The 15,648-nt window shown below is 33.7% G+C and overlaps 1 protein-coding gene across 2 annotated transcripts; it reads left to right on the top strand.

Annotated features, from left to right (window-relative positions):
- Positions 1 to 4,688: 4,688 nt before the first annotated feature.
- Positions 4,689 to 15,360, top strand: LOC123004974. Of its 2 annotated transcripts, XM_044398543.1 has the most exons (6): positions 4,689 to 4,822; positions 13,362 to 13,625; positions 13,679 to 13,870; positions 13,916 to 14,800; positions 14,852 to 14,929; positions 15,012 to 15,360. In XM_044398543.1, the coding sequence occupies exons 4-6, from the start codon at positions 14,753 to 14,755 to the stop codon at positions 15,246 to 15,248; spliced, it is 363 nt and encodes a 120-aa protein (XP_044254478.1). In that variant the 5' UTR covers positions 4,689 to 4,822; positions 13,362 to 13,625; positions 13,679 to 13,870; positions 13,916 to 14,752; the 3' UTR covers positions 15,249 to 15,360. The 2 variants fall into 2 exon arrangements, with proteins under 2 accessions (XP_044254478.1, XP_044254479.1); XM_044398544.1 differs by lacking the exon at positions 4,689 to 4,822 and having other exon boundaries at positions 12,004 to 13,625.
- Positions 15,361 to 15,648: the final 288 nt, after the last annotated feature.

Genomic DNA, 15,648 nt, shown 5'->3' with positions numbered 1-15,648 from the left:
AAGAAAACAGATCACTCAATTTTTAAAGAAGTAGAGAAGTATGTTTACCATTCCACCTGTAGTATTCTGTATTTATGTTCTCACGAAAATATATTTTCAGGTACGTATTACCCTAACAAAAAGTAAATGGTAAGTAGCCTTCAAAATTTTTATTATGTTTAAATTTTAAATTTTGTTTTTGGTTTACAAACAAGTAGTAAATGAACAGAAAAGGTCGGACAGTTGGGGTTGGTGGAGGGCAAGTGGAGATTGGATTTTGTCTCCTTAATTGGATGAACTCAAAGGCCAGAAGAAAATATACAGTACTTGTAAAGCTTTTTGTCCATTTTTTCAAAACAATGACTAAACAATAAGTTGGATTTTTTTGCCCAAGTTTTTAAAAATTAGTTTTCTTTAATAAAATAGAAAATTAATTGTTGCAACTTTTTTTTTGGGTCAACTCAAACTTTCAAATGAACAAGTTGTCTTTTTTTAATTTGGCGCTATTGTTGGACACTCCCCTGTTTTCATTATTTGGTCGGCACGGTTGTGTCTTTTAACGGATGCTCGTTATGCTGACCAGGTCCATTGCAACTTCGATAGTTTATTGTGTAATTATTTCATTAGTATTTCGTATAGTTTTGTAAGTATTATTATTATTACGATTAATGTAAGTAGGTTAGGAGGTTCTTAGTGACCCATTGTTATAAATATGAGGAAGCCACCAACAAGGGAAGAATCAGTAACAATTAGCTCATAAGTTATTAGCATAAATGTAACAAATAAACGATCAACACTGGTACTGGCGTTTGATGACCGAACCCCCTTAATCAATACATTACATGCTATACTTGTGGAAAAGAAGGGCACCATCGTCGACAGTGCCGAAATCCAGTGCAAGAAAATACCTGGAGATCGGAGCTGCGATGCAATAAGAAGAAGAGCTGCGATGCAATAAGAAGAAGAGCTGCGATGCAACAAGAAGAGCAAAGATCCGAAGACGGTAGCATGACGATCCAACAAAACACGCGACCAGGCCAACCAAAAATATTACAAATCAATTTTAATTAACGGTATCGAATCGACGGCGTATATACATATATCTAAGCAGTTCCTATACAACAATAGGTTCAAAAATTAGGGTTAGATTACGATTCTAGAGAAAAAACGGCGCTAGCTAGAGGCATTCGGGAATGGGGTTGTTGCAACGTTAGGGACTACGATCTTTGAGTTAACAGCTGATCGAGTGACAGCAACGGTTCGGGCCCACTTGGTCCCGAACTCCTTTCATGAAGTACCCGTACTAATCGGTCGGAATTTCACCGAGTTGCCCCACATTGTCATTATCAAGGATCAGACCTCGTTAAACATCGTCTCCACCGACACAGAATAACAACCTCTGTTTGTTCCAAATGCACTACTTTGATGGGAAGCCTGTACAGCTTGTCCATATAATGCAACAACATGCCGTCATTGCGATTTTCCGTGTATTTATTAAGAGACTTCTGGCAGTGTCTCACGACCCTTAGTAAACTCTCATGGGAGTCGCCCACTTGACAGTGGAAGTTTTTGTTTGAATTAATGCCGTTAATAAGACCAAACAATCTTGTCGGTCTAAATTGTTTACAACATTTGTTGTCTTCTCCGACAATTTCTTCATTTGAGTTACAGCTTCTAGGGACTGGAGCCTGTACCTGGGTCACTTGACAAGCGACAACTAAACAATAACAAATAGGTTTTCAAAGTGTCAATGAAGTAATTATAATTAGAATTAACACCGTTTTAGATTAATTGTTTTAGTTTATAAGAAAAATTTATATATATTCAATTTATTTTTTATAATAAACCAGTATTTAACTTAACCCCGAGTCCTTACTAAAACACTCAATAGAAAAACGGCAATGCTACAAAATATCTGATAAGCAAAGGCTTAGTCTTTTAGGCAATTCTGGTCTGACATGGATTGGAAGCAAAGTAAGGTTTTTGTAGCAACTTTAGTACACAGAGTAGAAGTAAAGCAAAGAACTACACACAAGATTTGGTGGATGCGCTATCCATAGTTATTTGTTCGAGTCAAATTATTAGAAGTACTTCCACAAAAGAGTTAATTGAGGTTATAAATATGCAACCTGTTTTACCAAAAGAAGTTGACAAACTAAGATCCGGACTTCTAGCGGAATCACAAGACGCGCTGTCCGGTATCTGTGTGGGGCAAAAACTATCGTATTTTAAGTGTCTTAAATGCAAAAACTCGCAAACAATCAGTGCAACTCTTTTTTTTTTGTCAATTTTGTATTTCGGTGATGTTCGATCGCAACTGTACCCAATCAGTACGCACCCCACTACATTCACCCTTCCAGATGGGGGTGGATCGTACGTCCACTTTAACAACGAAAGTTTTAGTTTGTAAGAGTCTTTTGTAACCCGTCAAAGGAAAAAGTTGTTTTAATACAATGTTTAAAAATCAAGAATGTTTTTCTAAAGCATCAACCCCGTTCCGCTAAAGTTTCTCCACACAAGAAACTAAACATTAAGGATACCAAAAATTTGTAAAGAGTCGGTGGAATATTTAAGGAACATGTATAACACGACCAAGGACGAATTAAACGTCCTACGTATCGACACCCAATCAGAAAGAAGTTGGATTTAAGAACTGCCGAGCTCTTCAAATCCTTTGTCAACAACCCAAGAGAAGCACAAAACTTGAATAAAATGCTGACTTTCACCCTGAAGTGGTTTCAGGACCTTAAAACAAAATCAGGCTTATCAACTTTACTTACTAAAGCCGAAAAAAAATAGAAAAATTTACTTAACTCAAGAGGAAAAAAGGAACCAGTCAACAAAAGTTGGCAGATCTGAGGCAAAAAATGGAAGAAAAACGAAAACCTGAAGAAAAAAAGAAAGAAGACTGCCCTGTCTCATTTCAGACGATGAGAACAAAAACATTTTCACAAGAAGGTGCAAAGGCAGAAGTTTATAAAAAGCTAAAGATAAAACATCCAAGGTTGGTGGTGGCAAAAATCCATAGACGGCTACAAAAAGTTTTGAAAATCAAGAGATCAAAACAACAAGAAAATCAGTAGCCATCCAATGAACCACGTGGTGGTAATATTACAGTAAGGTACAATAAAGTAGCTAGGTACAATAAGACAAAATGTTATTACAATAAGAAACTYTACGATCTAATTCTCTTTACATAGGTTTTTTAAATGTATAAAAAAAACGAATAATGTATTCTAAAAAATGTAGCCAAAATAAGAGAAATTTGAAATATGTTGATAAAAATAAATGATTATAATAAAGCTTATTTTTATGCGAATAAGTTCTTTATACTTAAAAATGTACAGATTGATGTCAACCAATGAATGATTTCATACATTATATATAGGGGCTTAACAGTAACCCTTGGTGTAACACCTAGTAGAAATCTTGTGTGAATAAACAAAATTAAAAGAGAGATCTTGGTCCATATTTTGGAGCTATATTCTAAAGTTGAAAAACCAAATACATGCTTTGTCTAGAAAACTAGGTTTTGTTCTTTCAACCTTAAAATTATCTTGAGCTACATGACCGTATGGTCGTTAAAATCATCAAGAGCTGCACACACTACAAAATTATATAGTTCGAACTAACTATTTAGATACGCCTGTTTTCTAGATTTGTTTTGTTTTTCCAGTCGTTTGCAACTATATTCTAGTTAGAAAACTGACCTGACCTGACCTGACCAAGGAGATTAAACTTGTTGGAAAATATAAACCGTATACAAAAAAAGACATTCGATTGGTTTGAAATTTTTATCATGGACTAATTTTTATAAAGAGAAAAACAAAAACCAATAACTCTTAAGATACTAATAGCTAAAATAAGTACTTATGTATTTCGAAAAATTATTAGATGGTTTTACCAAATAGGCTGTTATATGACATTTTTGAAAAGCGCGTGTTATGAGCTTTCCAACGATATATCGCAAGTAGGGTCGTGCTATTTAAAATTTTCAACTGTGGCTGTGGCTTGAAGGGTAGGTGGAGGAGCGTCACTTACCATGCCATTTTGATTCCCCCTAAAAACCACCTAAACGGTTTTGAGTGATTCTCAATACTTTTTTAGTTCTAGAGATATTGCCAATTGCAAGTTTTGAAATTGACACCCTGTATAGAAATTCTACATAGGTATATCAATGTTTATACTTTATACCCAATAATCCCAAGTCCAATAATATTTAAGACGAACGAACAACTATTTTAGCGTCTATTAACGAAGTCCAATTTTCGTTAATTGAATTACTAGATTCTAATGTAATCTAACAAGTAAAATTGAGTGAACCCAGTTTAATTATCAAATCAATCTAAAAATAATAATTATTCAATTCAGATGCAAGAGGAGAAACACACTTCGACACTTAATTGAACAGCACGACACCTCGATCAAGATTGAATTAAATTCTCCTAAATTTTTGGGTGATACTTATACTGAGGGCCCCATGAACATGTGTGATGCAAGTGCCCTTTTTAGATAAATTTGATGAGTGTGTCTGTTTACTTGGGATTTTATAATTAATATGTCTCTTCCCTTATCGTGACCATATAATGTGTCGCTGATGACACACTTATCCTGCATCTGTCCTTTATCTCCCTATTTTTAAAAAATTGGTTCTAATTTTAGTAAGTTTTGACGTATTTCGACTAATAACTGTTTTCGTGTGAGAATACAGTCGTGTCTCTGCGAGCTCTTACCTTTAAACTTTGTTTTCAGTGATCATCTTCTAGAGTTAATTATTGAATTCGATACCTAAGTGTCTATAATTGGTGTTATTTCCTTTGGAAATTACAATTTTGCCATTTCGGTGAGTTATTCTTATTCAATTTGCTAATTTCCGTAAAGACATACGTATTTTTATTTCTTATCGCGTYAGTGTAAGATAAGCGCTCGCCCTCCCACAGCAGCGACAGCTGGGATCGCAGCCAGGGTTGCCAGATGGGGATTTTTTTACCCAAAATGGGGAAAATCCTTCCTGGAGGGGAAAAATTTGGGGAACGAATATCTTAAGGGAAATTTATGGGGAAATCATTTTTGCTTGGTTGCTCTGGCAACCCTGATCGCAGCGCTGTGAAAATTTAGTATTTATCGCTCTGTCGCAGGGTGAGCGTCTGCCCTCTGAATTAATTTCATTAGTTTTCAGTTTATAACGATAACTTTAATGGCTAACTTTAATTGCTGCCACTGTTTTAATAGCGTAAGTCGTGACACACCTAGCGTGGTGTGTGACGGCTGTTCGCTAAATATTCACTGTCGTTGCCTCAAAATGAGCGAAAATGAAATTGCCTTTATTTCTCAGTCTCGCTCTCCAAATATTAAACTGTTTTGTAATAGATGCAACGTAACTATTACAGCAATTTCAGAAATTAAAACACTTGTTAATGAAATAAAATCGTCATTTGATGAGCGTCTCAGTAAACTCGAATCTCTTATTATTAATAACAATACGTCTCAGGCTACAAACCGTGAAGAAATTATCGCCGAATCTGTCGATAGGTCGGCTCGTGCTTGCAATGTTATTWTGTACAATGTTAAACCTGTCGCTGGTAAACAAGACGTTGATGTGGTTAATGATGTTCTCGAGGTCATTGACCCGTCACTGGTAGTAAGTCCGGAAAATGTTTTTCGCGTAGGAAAAGCCGTTGGCGATAAACCTCGCTTATTAAAGTTGCAATTTAAAAGTCAACAGATGGCACGTCTATGCTTGATGAAAAAATCGWCTTTGCTGCAACACTCAAAACTTGCTCACATTACTATTAGAAATGATAAAACCCCGGGACAACTACAGCATTTAAACTATTTGCGTGATGAATTAAAGCGAAGACTTAATGCTGGCGAAAACAACTTTACAATTAAATACGTTAACAACGTACCAAAAATCATTTCACAACAAAAAAACTAAATATTACACTTACTCTTTTGTATACCAATATTGCATCCTTATCTTCAAAATTTAATGATTTGCTGTTAGAAGTAACTGAATCTAAACCCTCTATTATCGCTCTTACGGAGACTTGGCTTAATCCGTCTGTCTCTGACGATGCTGTACACATTGACAATTACTCTATATTCAGAGATGATCGGCTATCCCAAAAAGGTGGCGGTGTGTGTCTTTATGTAGATCAAATTAAAATCTCAAAATTTTTTAAAATTACTCAAATTTACATACAGGGTGAATATAAAGTATGGAACCAAGCGGTTTTATTTTTAATCATTTGCCTCCAAAAAATTAATATAAATTAAAGTAATATGTAATATAAAAAAAATGTGATCGTATTTTCAGAACGAAATTTTGTTTTGTTTTTGAGTTATGCGACTTTTTTGTCAAAATTGCAATTTATGCGACATTTTTTTTGAAAAAATTAAATATAAAGCAGATAGTTGTAATCCTTAGAGTATAGCTTTTATGAGAAAAATGATTTTATAGTGGGTTTCCATTTAAAAAAATAAATTTTTTTGTAGAAATCAAAAACAAAAGGAAATTTCGAAAAATTTTATTCTTGTTAAAACCTCACATTTTTATAATACTTTATCACTCATCAATTAGTTTTTTTGAAAACATAAATAGTTTAAGCAAAAATCGTTTGGTTCTATACTTTTTATTCACCTGGTATCTGTTAAGCCTTACGATTCTYTATGGTTAAAATTTGAAAGAAAAGAACAAACCTTTGTAATAGCATGTATTTACAGACCACCAACAGGAGCGTCTTTTAACAATCAAGAAAATGATAAAAATCTATTTAATACAATACAATCAACTATCAATCAGTATCCTAATTTAATTATCATGGGAGATTTTAATTTTCCTGGTATAGACTGGTCTATTAAAAACACAACGGGGCAAACATGCAGCGAAAAACAATTTACTGAATTGCTGCTGGAGAATATTTTTTCACAAATAGTGAATGAACCTACACGGTTTAGATCTGAACACCGCCCATCATTACTTGATTTGGTGATTTTATCTGACGTTAATCTCGTATCGTCCTTAAACATTTCGAATCCTGTAGGTACATCTGATCATTCAAAAATCGCAATTGAACTACAACATATGATATATTCAGAACCAAATACAAGAATTAAAACAACATCAATTGTTGACTACTCTCGGATAGACGAAAGTCTTTTGGCTTACGAGTGGAATGGTTTAGATTCACTAAATGTGGAAGAGCAATGGAAACATTTTAACACGATTTTACAAACTTGTATTGAAACCAATACCAGAATATTTACAAACCGACTGAGAAAAGATAAACCGTGGATAAATCAACACTTGCTTGACAAAATAAAATACAAAAATAAATTATGGAAAAAATGTAAACGGGAGCCTACTGAAGATAATTTTTCTGCTCATAAAAAAATTTCTAACCAATTAAAATTTGATTTACAATTGGCCAGRAGTAATTATGAACATTCGACATTAAATGAACCAAAACTGTTTTTCTCCTATGTACGTAAATTTATTTCTAGTCGTGTGTCGGTTCCTTTAGTACGAAATGCTTCAGRTCTACTCTGCTCCGATCATACAGAAACTGCAAACACTTTAGCTGACAGTTTTGCTGCAACCTTCAATTTAAACATTACAAATAATATCCCGTCATTTATACCTACAGATACATTTAGTGGATTATCTCATATTAATTTTACATCGGACCTGGTAAAAAGCCAACTATGTGCCCTTCAATTAAATACAGCTCCAGGTCCGGATTAGGATACCTCCCAAGCTCCTGAAAACTTGTACTGCTTCGTTGTCGGGCCCACTTRCCAAAATGATGACAAAATCATTCTCACAAGGCACCTTGCCCAACGAGTGGTTGCAAGCAACAATCACGCCCTTGTACAAGTCAGGAGATAAACTTAATCCTACTAACTATAGACCTGTAWGTCTTACGTCGACATGCTGTAAAATTATGGAAAAAATTATAGTCAAAGAACTATTAACTTACATGCAAAAAAATGATTTAATACCTGAGCATCAGCACGGCTTTTTACCAGGTAGGTCAGTTGTCATCGTGCACAAATCTATGGACAAAAATGTTAGATTCTAACCAACCTGTAGACATAATCTACCTTGATTTTAGCAATGCCTTTGACAAAGCAAAACTGGAGTCCTATGGTGTAACAGGAAATTTGCTTGGTTAGATCCGAGCCTTTCTATCGAAGTTATTAACATGGGAAATTAGTTTTTATTTTTTTCCGGCTGCAGGAGTAACAAAAATAAAAATCTGATTAATAAAGCTTGTAGTGATCGAAAAGGACAATCTTACCGATATTTTTGTCGATTCTCCAATTAACTCCATATGGGCGAAAACGACCGTCGAAAAATTGAAATTTGAATTTGCCGGGTTAGCGTTACTAAGAAACGAACTATCAAAGTCATTGTTGCCAAAGGAGAATTTGTCACAATTTGACTTGATAGTTCGTTTCTTAGTAACGCTAACCCGGCAAATTCAAATTTCAATTTTTCAAGAGCCGTTTTCGCCGAAATGGAGTTAATTGGATAATCGACAAAAATATCGATAAGATTGTCCTTTTCGAGCACTACAAGCTTCATTAATCAGATTTTTATTTTTGTTACTCCTGCAGCCGGAAAAAAATAAAAACTAATTTCCCATGTTAATCTCCTAAATCCAAGCCTGCCTGGGACACCCAGTATATATTTTTTAAATTATGTATTACATTTTGTAAATTCCCTTAATGCTTTATTTTAGTCTCGCAATATTTTAATTCATGTTATATGACGATTCCCAAAAGCTAATGAAGCAAATATGCGGCAATTTTATGAAACCCGAAATTACCATGGAAAAAAATTTGGCAAGTTTAAATCTGAAACACCCAGATTTCTTTTGCCTTTATCAAAAATGCATTTAGAGATAGTATGCGAAAGGTTGTTAAAAAAAATATGCCATCTGAAGTTAAACATGATTTTTTAACTAAATGTTTAGAATTTAGGTAATTCTGGATCAGAAATGCAACAAAGGTTGCCTATTAATGACGATTTTTTAAACTATGCAGTTTTTAGATCCAACTTTTACTTTTTCCCATACGAATCGTTTAAAGTTTTATATCAATATTAATGATTTTTATTTAAAGAATATTTAGATATAACAAAGGTAAACTTAAAATGGCAAATTTTGCCCAGTACATACAATGAATACCAAATTTCTGAGAACCGTAAAATACCAGTAGATGAAATGTGGCTCAAAAGTGCCGAAAAAAACATTTTTTCAAATTGTAATATTCCCAACCCCTTCACCCTGTAAAGCAATAAGTATTTTTTTTCTCTATTTAAAAATGAATTTGAGTTCCCACGAGCTACAGTAATATTAAAATCTGGTAAAAGTCAACATTCTTAAAAGTGTGTAGGGTTGCAATAAAGCTATCGAATATCCAGTCATTTTTTTAGAAATATTAAAACCTAAATTCGTTACGCCTTCAGGAGGGTGTCGAGCGATCCAGGCCAAACGACTCGTGTGTTTCTCCAAAATGCATAAATTTTCCATTGTAAACTGTATTAAAATAGTATTGAYTTTGTTAATATTAGAAAGGCAATGAGGAAAAACATGTTGCAAATTTGACATAAGTTGTATAAAACGTCTAGGGAAATTTTCTATCACTTTGGAGCGCAATTTTAGGCTTCATTAATTTAAGAAATTTAAATTGTTTGTACAATGGGACGATATCTCTCTCACTTTCAAATTCTTTAATAATATATTTTGCATGACAATTTCCTATTTCCAATTGTTGACAACCTTCTTGATACAAAACTAATAAAAAAAAAGCTTAAGGAATCCATTGTTATCTTTCTAATTAACCCTTCCGATAAATCTTTTCTTCTTCTTCTATAGCCCATTATACTTTATAGGTTTACAGATGTATTAAGGTACTTCAGAAAGACCTGGTTCAAATTTTGTAATGAATTTAAATCGTTGAAAATTAATGTAGTCAACTGAACAGCAAACGTCTAGGTCAAAAGTCAATTTAGGTAATTTTAATTAGCTTAAATAATAAGTTCATATTTTGCTGTAAACAGAACATGGTTCCTTTGGTTGTTTAAATTTAGCAATTAACCAAGTCATAATTTGTCAAAGCTTTAGAGAAGCGGGGACGTCGAGTAGGCCAAGGAGTTCTTAAGCTAAGTTAGTACGAGTATTAGGGCGAAATTCGCACTTAAGGATAGTATAGTTGGTTACCAACAATATTTGAGACTCATTATAGAATATGACGATTACCCCCCACGGTGGTTCATAGGGCTTGCGGTAGAGATGCCATAAACAAATTTGCATTTCTTAGAACAGGCACGTTTCAAAGATTTGTAGGAAGAGATGGTCCGTAACAGAAATTTGTTTTTGGGCTTTCATAAAAATAAATAATTAATATTAATCTTTAGCTATATTTTAAGACTAGCTGTTGCCCGCGGCTTCGCTCGTGTGGTAGTTTGACATCCACAACTATTTCAAAACGCAGAAGGGCTAAGAAACTTACTAACAAATATAGCAACACAATTTATTATGAATTTCGTAGTAAAAATAAAAAGTCCGTCTTTTATAACTTATTTAAAAACCGTAAAATTTTAAGTCTTATTTCATGGATATTACTTAACAATGACAAATTTTGATACAAATTTTCATTCCATGTTTAACTATACATATTTATACAAACTTTCATCCCTTATTTGACCCCCTTAGACATAGAATTCTCCAAAATCTTGAAACACGTGCTATCTTGTTTTAACTGAACACCCAAATAGATTTAACTGGAAAAAAACTAATATTTTACGAAGTTTTACCCTTGTAAAACTTGAGGGTGAAATTTCCAAAAATCCTGAAACAGTACTTGATTTTTAATCGAAAGCCTAAATACAAATTTTCAAGGATTTAACTTTATAAATGACATATTTTAATACAAATTGTCATCCCTGTTTAACCCCCTAGAGGGTGGAATTTTCAAAAATCCTAAAACACGTGTTTCTTCATCTTTAACCGAAAGCCCAAATCCCAATTTTCATAAATATAACTTCAAAAATGACGAATTTATAAATATTTATACAAATTTTCATCTCTTGTTTGACCCCTTTGGGGATGAAATTTTCTAAAATCTTAACACACGTGTTTTTTTTGTTTTTAACTAAGAGCCCAAATACCAATTTTCATGGATTTAATTTTAAAAAAAATACGGATATTTTACGACCTTTTACCTTTGTTCAACCCTCTTGGGGGTGAAATTTCCAAAAATGGTAAAATACGTATTTTTTAATTTTTAACCGAAAGCCTAAATACCAATTTTCATGGATATAGCTTTAAAACTTCGAATTCACCACCCCATTTAACCCCCTTAGGGGTTGATTTTCCAAAAATCCTTTCTTATTGGATGCCTACGTTATAAAAGATATCTACTGTAAAAATTTGAAATTTCTGTCTCCAGCGGTTTAGGCTGTGGGTTGATAGGTCAGTCAGGACAAGCCTCTTCATATACAGAGTGTCAATTTTAAAACTTGCAATCGTCAATATCTCTAGAACTAAAAAAGTTATTGAGAATCACTCAAAACCGTTTCGGTAGTTTTTAGGGGGAATCAAAATGACATGGTAAGTGACGCTCCTCCACCCACCCTTCGAGCCACAGCCACCTTAAGTTGAAAATTTTTAATGGCACGACCCTACTTGCGATACATCGTTGGAAAGCCCATAACAAGCGCTTTTCAAAAATGTCATACAACACCCTATTTGGTAAAGTTATTTTTCCAATTATTCAAAAACGAAGACGTTAAATTTTCATTTTTTTTACTATATTCAAGGGTGGGTGGAGGTGGGTCACTTATCATGTCATTTTAATTTCCATAGGAACCACCAAAACGGTTTTGAGTGATTATTAATAACTTTTTCAGTTGAGAGAAATTGCCGATTGCAAGTTTTAAAATTGACACAATGTATATAGATTGTTTCTTTACAAATCTGCATCATCACTTTATATTAAATTAATATATAAATTGCTAAATTTTTGCTTGTAATAAATTAAAAGCCTACCACGAAAATTTCTGAATACGGCTCTTTTGAAAATGTTCAGGGTAGTACCATCAGCAGTGAAAAATTATTACGGCCGACCGCAAAGCTGCTTACGTCAATCTCAAATATTCCTGGTTACGACTAGCGAGAAGCTGTTGAGGGGTGTAAGAACGACTTGAGGAATTTTTCAGGGCTTCATTCAAGTTGCTTGTAGAGTCAAGACGCATCCGTAAAAATTTTCAATTTTGATAGTGAAAGTGTCCAAAACATAAAAAACATTAGTTTAAGATTTACTAATTTCTCTTAGGGGAAATTTGGGTAATAAAGCACATGCGGATAAAATTGCACGCTATTCTTATTTGAACTACGCGCAATTTCAAACATCTTCCAAAAAAATTTCACAACCTAGCCTCTCTGAAAGCATTCCGATTGACTATGGGGAGGCTCACCCGCTGAGGATATCTGCTCTTCAACTTCGACTTGAGAAAACTCCTACTCCGCCACTTGAACACAATATCCAAGAAGAGGCAGACGCGGAGAAGAACAAAACGTACGAGGACAACAGAAAATACATTTCACTGGAAGTGATTAATGCACTGCCAAGAGCACAGGCAACAAAAAATAAAAGAAAACGCAGAAGTCAGGGACCACTGGTTTTAAATTCAACTCCAAACATGGAAGAGCTCCTTTGAGCAGAAGAAAAAAAAATTTGGAAGACCGCAGATCTATTAGGAAACGAAAAGCAACGAAAAACCTTAAGAAGATTCTTCTTGAGCCTGACACCGAAGACGAGGATCCGTTTGCAAATGAGGATAATGATGATGAAGCATCTTGTTTGTATTGCAACAAATTTTTGGTCTAAGCCAAAGGAAACCTGGGTTTGTTGTCAAATCTGCCAAATGTGGTGCCACACGGATTATGCTGGAGTTCCCTCCAAAATCAAGATTTTTATATGTGAACTTTGTGTATAAATATAAGGTGTATGCCATATTATCCAATCTATTGAATAAAATGGCCTACCTTCACCTGTAATATAAAACTACACTTTAAACCTTTCCTTTTGAAAATCTACCTAATATTGTTGTTTCTATTCATAGATTAATAAACATGGTAGGCTCTGTATTTTTTTCAATTTGGAACCTGCGTATTTAAGAAAGTGTGCCATTTTACCCAAATTTCCCCTACGTAATTTTAATATTCAGCTATATTTTGAGATTGTTTCTTTACAAATCTGCATTATCACTTTAATATAAAATTAATATACAAATTCCCAAATTTTTGCCTGTAATAAATTAAAAGCCTACCACGAAAATTCCTGAATACGGCTCTTTTGTAAATCTTCAGTGTAGCACCACCAGCAGTGAAAAATTATTACGGCCGACCGCAAGGCTGCTTAACCCTCAATAAAGCTTTGCATACGTCAATCCCAAATATTCTTGGTTACGACTATACAATGGCCAGTACTTACTTCGGGGTAGCACACGTGCGAAATGTTGAAAGGTTTTCTCGTAAAGAAAAAAAGAATGTTGCAGTGAGTCGTCCAGACGTAGTTGCACAATACAACAAAAATATGGGTGGAACAGACTTGATGGATGGAAACATTTCATAGTAAATTACTGTATCCAAACATAAAAAATATACTCTAAATAATATTGTTCTAGTTACCCCATCGGAATAAGGTCCAAAAAATGGTATTGGTCTATCTTTTTACGTATATGGTCGACGCAGCGATCCAAAATGCGTGGACGTTATACTATAGAAAGAGTGGCCGCAACATAAGCCAGGTAGAATTTAGAAGAAACATAGTTCAGGCATAGAGGAAATATAATATTTCATCTATGGTTCAGGCATAGGTAATCTGCTTATAACTGAATAAATGTAAAGTCTTCTGATTTTAGACATATTTGACCAACTTTAAAAACCCTCCAAAAGCTCCTGGACGAGTTCTTGTAGCAGCAGGAAGCGATTTTCGCGTTAGCGGTGACGTTAGATTTGACGGTCTAAAACACTTTGTGGCACCCATCCCGGGAAAAAAAAAAAGAAGATGCGCTGGCCAAAGCTGCACAAGTAGAGGCAGAACAATGTGCTGTAAATGTAATGTAGGACTTTGTGTAGAATGCTTTCGTAACTTTCACACAAAGTAGAAGTGTATTTATAATTTTTTAAGTAGCTATAGTACAGGCGCCTAGTGGTCCCATATGGGAACAGCCCCTTTGCGTATATACTTCTTAATAAAAAAAATTATATTGCTTTTTTTATGGTTGTCCTACATTTAAGAATTTTATATTTTACCTTTTATTGTAATATTTCGTTTTTAAGTTTTACCTTTTTTTTCTTTCTTTTTCATTCATGATTAAAATTTTAGGCTCTGCAAAAATTTTTTTTTTAGGTGGAAGGTGTTGTGTAGTAAAGCCCACTTTCGCAGAGCAGGTAGTTAGGGATAAGGGATGACTACCCAAGAAACAGTCAGTTGGAAAATGTACAGTGAACCGAAAGTATAAAATAGTTGGGCTGACGCTGGTGTTTCATTTTCACACAATCATTTCAATTTAAGGAGTAGGGTTTGACATCAAATCCCAAAATAACTCCATAACAGCTGTAAAATTTTTATCAGTAAAGATAGGACACGAGTTTTTTATTTTTTATTATACAAATCCAGCATCTTTATCTTTTAATTTATTCATTAGTTTTATTCAGTGAATTACTAAGTGATCTTAAAAACCAATTAAAACAAAATGAGTTCTTCAAGAAACATTAACATTCTCTCGACAAACCTGATTAAGGTATGTAAGTTAATTGTTTTTTATAAAAATATTAATAAATTATAATAACAGCCTGCTGATCCGGTTGAAGTGCATGATGAAACAAGCCTGACGAGTTCTATCACCATAGATCCGCAATTAATAAGTGACGTATGTATTTATTTTTTTTATTTTGATATTACCTATTATTATTATTGCCTATTTTACTCATAATAAATTTAATTACTTTCAGATTGCTTTTAACGACATCGACATTAAGATGCATTTGGAAGAGGACTCGTCTGATGCCTTTACCACCCAACCACCATCGAAAAAGGGTAAAGGTCGAGGAAAAGGAAAAGGAAAAGGAAAGCAGTTATACGAAAGGTCCTCTTCGAGGAAAAGGAAAAGGAAAGCAGTTATACGAAAGGTCCTCTTCGACGTGCCGTGCCGTGTCGCCATCTCCCTCATCAACGTTTTCACTGATTGATGAGGATGAGACGATGGAGATGGATACGGAGGTAGACAGAATGGCAACGGATTTTAAAAACCAAATCTGTAATAAATTCAAAAATGTTGTGAAACAAAATTTATTAATTGAAACTAAAATAAAAAAATAGACAAATATATAGCATATAAAAATAAATTAATACAAAGTAAAAAAATATTTTTTGTACAAATAGAAAAATTATTAAGTATAGCAAATAAGTTAGATTTTAAGTTAGAATAAATAGTGTTGCTGTTGTAATAAAAATAAAATTTATAAAAAATTAATTTGTTTTCTTTAAATTTTAAAAACACTCCTGATTTAAACAAAAAAAATTAAAACAAAAAAATTATTTGTTTTAATAAAAGGTAAATAAGAATTAGATTTAACACAACCGGATGGT

This window comes from Tribolium madens, unplaced genomic scaffold (assembly GCF_015345945.1).
Source record: "Tribolium madens isolate multiple individuals breed KSU strain unplaced genomic scaffold, Tmad_KSU_1.1 Scaffold_20;HRSCAF=117;Tcas5.2_LG4, whole genome shotgun sequence".
Lineage (NCBI taxonomy): Eukaryota > Metazoa > Arthropoda > Insecta > Coleoptera > Tenebrionidae > Tribolium > Tribolium madens.
This window is presented reverse-complemented; position numbering and strand designations above follow the sequence as displayed.

Bases quoted from the DNA above. Each gene is read 5' to 3' on its own strand.
- LOC123004974 (XM_044398543.1), top strand. From the start codon at position 14,753: ATGAGTTCTTCAAGAAACATTAACATTCTCTCGACAAACCTGATTAAG. The intron at 14,801-14,851 runs GTATGTAAGTTA...TTATAATAACAG, and splicing joins TCTCGACAAACCTGATTAAG to CCTGCTGATCCGGTTGAAGT. The intron at 14,930-15,011 runs GTATGTATTTAT...AATTACTTTCAG, and splicing joins ATCCGCAATTAATAAGTGAC to ATTGCTTTTAACGACATCGA.